We start from the raw sequence: 9,557 nt of genomic DNA, 5'->3' as shown, positions 1-9,557 counted from the left end.
TAAAATGGTGGTTTTTGATTTCTTGGAACAATCCGAATAGCGAATCCATCGAAAGTGCGAACGAAAACAATAAAAAATTGAAATAAAATTCGCACTGGCCTAACTGTGTATCTGATTTTTGACATTTTTTAGTTTAGGGTTGCCAGATTGCCAGATAAATGCGTGCATTTGCATTTGAGAGATTTTGATTTTTTTTTTTAGCTTTTTTGATATGTTTTAGGGGACAAAAATCCGCAACTTTTGAGCCATAGAGAAACATGGGCAAAAAATCTGCCGCCGAATTATGAATTTTTGAAAAAATAGTGATTTTTGGATAAAATCAAAGTTTCATGCAAACACCAAATTTGACGTTATTTTTGAATGTAAAATTGAATTTGCAATCGAAAAGTACATTATGTACTTTATTTTTTTTTTTAGCCTTCTATCGGATGGGGAAGTAAAACGTCGGTCCATTTGCGTAAAAGAGGTTTTGGGTGACTCACCACACATAACCTTCGGACGCCTAGAAATGAGCAAAAACTTGCAACAGAGTCCACAAAAGACCAGGGGGTCGTTAAAGTGGATTGCTTTGCTTTTTTTTTTTGCTTTACAAATTTTTTGATAAAGGGCTCTGTTTTCAAGATATAGCCACCGAAAGTTTGATTTTAGCGAAATGATTGCAGTTTTTCGATTTTTAAAAATAGTGACCATAAGTGACCATTTGAAACATTCGGAAATTTTGCTATAAAATTGTCCAAGACACATTAAAAATTGGACCTCGGGTTGCTGAGAAAGACCCGATTTAAGAAAAAGAAACACGAAAATTGAAGTTTTCTAAATCTCACTCAAACAACCCACCATTTACTAATTACGATATCTCAGCAACTAATGGTCCGATTTTCAATGTTAATGCATAAAACAGTCGTGAAATTTTCCGATCTTTTCGAAAAAAATATGTTATTTTTTTAATTCAAGACTAACATTTTAAAATGGCCAAACATTGAATATTACGCCCATTTAAAATGTAAGTCTAGATTAAAAAAAATAAAAATATTTTTTTCGAAAAGATGGGAACATTTCACGACTGTTTCATGTATTAAAATTGAAAATCGGACCATTAGTTGCTGAGATATCGACATTAGGAAATGGTGGGTTGTTTTGTTGAGATTTGGAAAACTTCAATTTTCGGCGAGATATTCGGGTTTCTTTTTCTTAAAGCGGCTCTATCTCAGCAACCCGAGGTCCAATCTTCAATGTGTCTAAGACAATTTTATAGCAAATTTTCTGAACATTTCAAAAAAATATTTTTAGAAATGGTCACTCATGGTTAATATTTTTAAAATAGAAATACTGCAAATATTTCGCTAAAATCAAACTTTCGGTGGCTATATCTTGAAAACGGAGCCCTTTATCAAAAAAAATGTCAGATGCTTTTCGATTGCAAATTCAATTTTGCATTAAAAAATAACGTCAAATTTGTTTTTGCGTGAAACTTTGATTTCATCAAAAAATCACTATTTTTTCAAAAAATCAAAACTCGGCAGCAGATTTTTTGACCATGTTTTTCTATGGCTCAAAAGTTTTGGGAAATTGAGTTTTAGTGCTAAAAAAGTTGAGAAAAAAATCTGCAATTTTTTTTCCGTGTACCTATTTTTTTCTCAAAAGTCCTCAACAATACCTACAACTTTGCCGAAGACACCAAATTGATCAGAAAATTCACTCAAAAGTTACAGCTGTTTGAATATTTACATACCATTTTTGTATGGACAGCAGCCAAAATTGTATGGAGACTTGTATGGGTGAACCAATGACACAAAATAGCTTATTTGGTCATAGGGAAGGCCCCCACAAAGTTTGAGCCAAATCAAACAATACAAATAAAATCCATTTCCGGTTTTGGTAGAGAATTGCTCATATGGTACGTTTCAAAGTATAAATACTAAAAAAATCATAAAGTACCATATTTCTTGAAAGTTATTAAAATTTCACATGTTGCAATATGGATATCAAACGAAGCAAAAATTTTAATGCTTTTTATTAGTTTTTTTTTTGTTAAAAATACTAAAATTTTAACAAAATACCGTATTTTTTCAAAAGAACATTAATTTTCATAATTTGCAATATGGGTATCAAACGAGGATTTCGAACGAAGCGAGATTTTGCATGCATTTTCATTGTTCAAAAGTTTTTGGCATAGGGTGACTACTCAAATCCCATTTTCAAATTCCCGACTTTTTCCAGACTTTTCCAGAAATAATAATACGCATTTCTTATCTAAAGAATGATTTCAAACAAAAAACTTACTATAAGAAAATTCAATATTAACCACCGAAATTTTTTTTAAAAAAATTGAATTTAAAAATAATCCAAATATAGGCATTTTTTGTAAATACAGAAACTAAACAACAATTGAAAAAAACTTCTCAAACTTCATTATTATGATTCAGAGTAGAAACACAAACAATTAGTCTTTGAAAAAAATATCGAAAGTTCAACAATACTCATAACATTCATGTTATTTTTTAAATTGGCAAAAGTATAGTTTTTGATACTTCGTTTCAACTGGAAATGACAAAAAGTTAAAGATAACTGAACTTAAAATAGCGTTCCTATTTTTTTAAAACTTCATCATCATTTTAAATCAAAGAATGATTAAAACATAATTGCTGAAATTATTCATTCAAAGGATTTAGAAAAATGTCAAGAAATTCATAAGAAAATTTGCCTGGTTCCCTTTTTAATTTTATAATTTTTGATATTGTTTTTTTAAATCAATGTTAATTTATCTAGTGGTCAGTATTTAACTGTTTTTTTCCATGAACTTTCAGTTAGATATGATTTTATGTTTTACCACTTATTTTAAGCAAAATGTTTGAAGAGACAAATTTTTTAAACAGTTTTGCAATAACTCTAAATTTCTTGGATTATTTTTTTTTGCAATTTCAACATTTGTTTATGTTTTCAAAACGTAAAAAAGTTTTTAAATTTTGGATTCTATTCGATATTCAAGTTTTCCAAAAACTGAAAATCAAGCTTTATGTATAGTAGTAGGTAGTAATTTAACCATACTCACAAAAAATTTTAACGGCAGCATAAAAAAAAACATATTTTAATTACTTAAAGAATTTAGTTAAACAATTGAAAATATTTACCAAAAAACCATTGCCAAACTCAAGTTAGAATCTGTTTTCAAATATTCAATCTATGTGACAAAGTTAAATAGAATCATAACTCTAAGCTGGCGATTAGGCTCTATTTTTATATTAGTTTTTCATTTACTTTACCTCTTGTAAAAATTTATAAAGATCATATGATTCATGAAAAATATTATGAAGATCTGTGTCAAAGACTCCAATATTAATTAAGATTTTGAATGTCTTAAACAGCTTTTCCATACTCAAATATATTGAAATAGCGAAAAGAACCTTAAATTTAAAGTAGGTTATTAAAGCAGAATTGAGTGAATTCAATTTGAGAATTGTACAAAATATTACAAAATTATTCAAGAGTTAAAAAATAATGTTAAATCAAGCCTGCTTATAATTCCCAACTTTTTGACAAAAAAATCATGAATTCCCGACTTTTTCCCGATTTTTGGCGGATTTTGTCGAATTCCCGACTTTTTCCCGATTTCCCGACTTGAGTGGCCACCCTGAAAAAAATTCACAAAATACCCTATTTTTAATGTACTTAAATTTTCATGATTTGTAATACGGGTATCAAACGGTTTGAAATTTTGTATACATTTTCACAGCTTTAGGGATAGTTCTACTTTAAAGGGAAAATTCTACACAGTGAAAAAAGTTGAATTTTGATAGGTTGAAAATTTGTTTGGTTGAATATTACCTCATTTTTGAGCAATATTAAATAAAAAATGTGGAAAAATGTAATATTACATATTATTTAAACACAATATCTGCCATCGTTCGCTGACGAACATTACCATTTTTTTCTTGGAACGGAAATTCTTGATTTTTTTTTTCAAAAGGTCCAATAAACCAATTTTTCAGTTTTTGCTACTTGGGTGTTTTTTTAAACCGTTGGCTCAAGGCGGTTTCAAAAACACTAAAAAAAGCAAAAACTAAACATTTGGTTTTTTGGACCTTTCAAAAAAGACTCCAGAATTCTACATTGGCAGCAGTTATCATAAGTTAAACAAGTTTTTCTAACTTAAAAGAAGGGAAAATTCTACTTAAAAGGTGAAATTCAAATTTTGTTAGCAGTTATCACAAGTCAAAGCAGTTCAACTTTACAGAAAAAATGTTGGTAATATTACATCAGGAATTGGTGTATTTTTATCAGTTTCTGATGAATTTTCATGAGGTTCACATTTTCGCACATTGTTTAGGTAAAAATACATTAAAAAGAGGTAATATTCAACCAATCAAAATTTCACCCTTTCAAAATTGAACTTTTTTTTCTGTGTTAAAAGGTAATATTCAACTTTTGTCAACAGTAATCACATGTTAAGATAGTTGTCCCTTGGAAGAAGGAAAAAATCAAGGACGAAATCTTTACATTTAACACATTAAAAGTCATTACTTTTTGAAATAAGTAGTACATTACGTAATAAATAAACTTAAAAAAATCAGTGTTAATGCATTGAAAATTGAACACGATATTGATGGATTAAGTCAATTTAAGAAAGATTTTGAAAATGAGTTATTTATCGTCCTTCCGATACTCCGATTGTTTTTCCGGCATTTAAAAAGTATGGCTTCGTGGGACGAGCTGTCATGTAAAGGAGGCATTAAACTACGGCAAACATACAAAATGACACTTTTTGACTGTTTGTCTGCTTTTGTTTGCAGAAACGTCAGCCTGCATACATTTTGCCTTGTTGGCGATTTTGCCAAACTGCCAAACACGAAAAAGTGCGAAATTGTTCTTTTGTTTGTGATAGTCTAATACCCCCTTAAGATACTTTGTGTAAGCTGCAATTTTTACATAAGAATTTCCGATTTTTAGCTTCTTGTTGGCATCCTTAACTTCCCTCATTGTTGAGATTAACCCTGACTTCTCCCGGCCTGAGGCCATTCCGGGATTGGTTGAGTTTCTTGTAGACCTTACGCGTTTCGTTGGAGCGATACAGCTGTTCCGTGTCCTGGTCCATGTTTACAGATTTAGGTAGCGGGATTTGGTATTTCTCAACTTTACAAAAAACACAAAAAACGCTCAAAAACGCAAAACAATTAGTTTTTACAGTGTTTTTTTTTTCTAATATAATAGCATTTTTATTCAATTTTATTGATCGCTCTCATCGCACGCGCGCGCTCATCACGTCGTCGTCGTCGTCTTCTTGTCTTCCCGTCATCTTCGTCCGTCCGATCTTCCTCCTCTTCGTCAACCATCGTGTCCTAGTCCTAGGTGTGTGTGTGTGTGTGCCTTTTGAGAAGCTTCCCAACGCTCTTTTTTTTGTTTGTTGTTGTTTCTTATTTATTTAGTTGTTTTTTTTTTCCTATTTTTTTGTTTCATTTGTTTATGTTTTTTTTTTTCTCTCTTGCTGTTTGTCTGTTTTGCATTTTCTTTTGTTGGCTGTTATTGTTCTCGCGTCCGTTTCGCGCTTAGATTTCTCAGACAAGAAAAAGAAAACAAGAGTTGTTTGTTGCTTGCTTCCTCTCTCTCTCTCTCTTTTGTTTAACCTTTAAAAAATGAGTGATTTCAAACTAAAAACTAGGAAATTGGAAAACGAAAACATTAGACAAACACTTGCTGGTTGTTTTGTTTTTGTTGTTTGCTTTTTATTGGTTGCTTCTCTTCGTCTCTTTCGCTCAATGTTTGCTTACGTTTGTTACGCATAATAGTTATTTGTTTGTTTTTTTGTTTTTGATAATAGAGTTGTCCACTTTGTTGTTGATAATCGCTTTGTTTTGTTTTCTTCTTTTGTGAATGAAAATGACGATGAGAATGAGATGAATTTTTTGTTTGTTTGTGTTTGTGAGTGTGTGTGTGGTGAAAAGGGGCGAACAATCACGACGCGACAAAGAAATGGAGTTTTGTTTGTATTGGTGAGTTTTGCTGCTTGTCTCTCAATTTTTAATAGTAGTAATAGTGTGTGGGCTTGTGTGTTTCTGTGTGAGAGTGAATCCAGTGTAATTGTAGTAGTATTGGTGAGATGAGCGGCTCACACGGAGCGCGAGAGCGACCAAACGAAAGATGCCTCATCGACCAAGCGCACGAACGGCAGACGTGGAGAGGAAGTTTGTTTTTTTGTTTGCAGTTCTGTTGTTTTTTTTTTCGTCCGCCATTTTGTTTTTTTTTTCGTTTGGCTCGCCACTCTCCCTCTCTCGCGTGTGAGCGGAAAATCTCTCATCTCTTAACGCTTTCTCTTATTCTGTATATTTTTTACCTTTCACTTTTATTATTTTTTGCTCTAGAAAAATCGGCGTTCGGTTTTTTTTTGTTTGTTTTGTTTGCTTTGCTTTGTTTCTGCCTCCTTCTTCGCCTCGTCCTACTTCCAATCAATATTTAAATTACTAATAATTATATTTAATTTTACATACTTTTGTTGTTGTTGTTGTTTTCTTGTTTAATTAAAGTTAGAGTTTGCTAATGTTTTGTTTCCACCTCTTTTTCTTCTTCAACTCTCTCTCTTTATTAATTCATTGTTCTCTCACATCGTCACTCGTTTTGTTCTCCATCTCCTACAAATTTGTGTGTGTGTGTGTTTTCGTGTATTTCTCTGTTCTGATCTCCTTTCTCTCGTAATTCGCTTTAAGCTGCTCTTTCGTTCTTTTTCTCTCTCTTGCTCTCCCAACCGCGCCCACCTTCACAAAACTTATCATCGTTTTCTCTTCCCTCTCTCGTTCGCGCGCGCTCTCTCTCTCTCTCAATCACTCATCGCAAACTGTGTCGGGCCGCGCTTAGCTTGTTTGTGTGTGTGTGTGTGTTACTCCACCCTACTCCTTCAATTTCCACGTTTCTTCTTCTTGCTTTTCGCGCCGCTTCTCTCCTTTTTTGTATTGTTTAAGTTTACTCAGTTTTTTTTCATACGGTAATATTATATATTTTATACATAAAAAAAAAGAATTTTAAAATTTCTATTTCTCAGTTTCCGTCGGTTGCTTATCCTTATCGCGCCGCTCCTCGCGGGCGCCGCCCTCGCCGGCCGCGTGTGGCAGCGCGTTGGTGCCGCCCTTCAGGATCCCTCGCTGCTTCAGCATCGTCCAGTCAAAGGTGTAGTCGTACTGGTGGTTCAGCGTGCGGAATAGGATTCTGGAAAAATGAGAGAACAAAGAAAAAAAAAGTTAGAAATTTGATCAAAATTAGATATTTTTAAGAAAATTTCCCTTCGGAACACCCGGAACCGATTCCGGAGTGGCCACCTAGAAGCCCGAATAACCTAAAAAAGAATCAGCGTTAAATTTCATGAAGTTTGACATGTCGCACGATAAGGTTTCTTAAACATGCATGTAATGACCGCCAACGGAACACCGGAAACCGGTTCCGGATTGGCCACTTAGAAGTCAATAGAACCTACAAAAACATCAGCGTAAAATTTCATAAATTTTGACACGTCACATGATGGAGTTTTTAAAAGTTGTATGTAATGGCCATCATCGGAACACCGGGAACCGGTTCCGGAGTGGCCACTTATAAATCCTTATAACCGCCAAGAGCTTCAGCGTTGAATTTCATAAAGATTGACATGTCGCACGATAAGGTTTCTTAAACTTGTATGTAATGACCGCCAACGGAACACCGGGAACCGGTTCCGGATTGGCCACATTAGACCTTAAGATGTCCACATGCCCTTCAAAAGTCATATTGTACGATTTCATGAAGTTTGACATGTCACACGATATGGTTTGTAGAAATTTTAGGTAATGACCGCCAACGGAACACCGGGAACCGGTTCCGAAGTGGTCAAATTTAGACCATTGGAACCCTCCATGACCGGAAATGGCAACAGCGTTAAATTTCGCGAAGTTTGACATGCAACACGATAGGGTTTACTCAAAAAGGTTGTGCTCTGTCCGGCATCGGAACACCGGGAACCGGTTCCGGACTGGCCACCATATGCCGTCGGATGTCCACACGATCTTTAAGAGTCTTATCGTTTAATTTCATGATGTTTGACACGTCGCACGATGAGGTTTCTCAAACTTGCATGTAATGACCGCCAACGGAACACCGGGAACCGATTCCGGAGTGGCCAGATTGGATCATTGGAACTCTTCATGACCGGAAATGGTAAGAGGGTTAAAATTCACGAAGTTTGACATGCAACACGATATGGTATACTGGATGTGTATGTTATGACCGCCAACGGAACACCGGGAACCGGTTCCGAAGGGACCACATTAGGCCGTAAGATATCCACACAATCTTTAAGTTTCTTATCGTTCAATTTCATGAAGTTTGACATGTCGCACGATGAGGTTGGCAGAAATTTTATGCAATGACCTCCTCCGGAACGGCGGGAACCGGTTCCAGAGTGGTCGTCTAAATTGGTAAAAAGGATCTCGAAAGTGGCTTATATGTCCAAAGCATTAAATTTCATGAAGTTTGATATGCCGCATGATAAGCTTTCCGGAACATTCATTTGATGAGCTCCAACGGAACACCGGAAACCGGTTCCGGAGTGGCCAGATTGGACCATTAGAAGGTTTCATGGCCCAAAAAAATGGTCAAAGCGTTTAATTTCACGAAGTTTGATATGCAACAAGGCATGTTTAATTTAAATCGGTCAAATTGGGCAGGTTACTCGTGGAACCGGTTCCCGATTGACCGGATTTGATGCCTTATCCGAGTTTCCAGGTCGGTTTTAAAGCGAAAACGGTTTAATTAGAGATGTTAAAAACGAATTAAATTTCGTTAAATTAAAAAACCTATACATTTTATCAGCAATTTTTCAGAGTTTACCAACTAAACCAAAAAAAGTAAAATATTTAAAAAATTACGTTGTTTCTGGACGCCCCCTGAAAATCGCCTTTATATTTTTTCTATTTAGATTAAGTAATTTTATACCTCAAAATTTTACCAAATAAAAACTCGCATTTACTGTTACTTCGACGTTTCAACTGACTTTTCGGTCTTCTTCAGGTTAAAGAGAAGGGATAAATACTTGCTTTTACTAGCTAACAAAATGAGTATGAAAAAGCCGAAAACCATAACCACAATTACGATGAAAATCGGTCAAATAGCACAATGAATTCCAGGTTATTATCATAAAAAAATAATATCAGCAAGGATAAAATAAATATTTTACAGATTTTTTTCTAAAAACTTGAATTTTAAATAATTAAAAAAAGGTTCAATAAACAAAGTTTCAATTTTTTTGCTTGCTTGTTGTTTTTGGAACCGTCTTAAAACAGGGGTTTAGAAATGTTTCTATAAATAAAAACTGGGTGTTAAAATACTGTATTTAGAGAGCTAAATTCAAAGTAAAAAAAATATTATTGTTATATTACATCTGGGAATGGGTACATCTTTTAGGTCAGAAAAAAATGTATGATTTTTCCTTGAAAAATATGTAAATTTACCACTTTTGCGATGTTATGGCTCTTTTTCAGTCCAAACTGATGTAAAATAACATCATAAAATAGGTAACCTTCTAACATTTTATCTGCCAAATT

General features: G+C 33.8%; 1 protein-coding gene across 4 annotated transcripts in view; it reads right to left on the bottom strand.

Annotated features, from left to right (window-relative positions):
- Positions 1-5,171: 5,171 nt before the first annotated feature.
- LOC6052719 (casein kinase I) overlaps positions 5,172-9,557 on the bottom strand; it is a 54,494-nt gene continuing 50,108 nt past the window's right edge. For all 4 annotated transcript variants that reach the window (XM_038255300.1, XM_038255295.1, XM_038255285.1 and 1 more), the window contains exon 3: positions 5,172-7,194. In XM_038255300.1, the coding sequence (XP_038111228.1) occupies positions 7,020-7,194 (175 nt within the window). In that variant the 3' untranslated portion in view covers positions 5,172-7,019. The remainder of the gene's footprint in view (positions 7,195-9,557) is intronic.

The sequence above is a fragment of the Culex quinquefasciatus genome, chromosome 1, assembly GCF_015732765.1.
Source record: "Culex quinquefasciatus strain JHB chromosome 1, VPISU_Cqui_1.0_pri_paternal, whole genome shotgun sequence".
Taxonomy (NCBI): Eukaryota; Metazoa; Arthropoda; class Insecta; order Diptera; family Culicidae; genus Culex; species Culex quinquefasciatus.
Note: the sequence above shows the minus strand (reverse complement) of the source record. Positions and strands in the feature narration are given on the sequence as shown.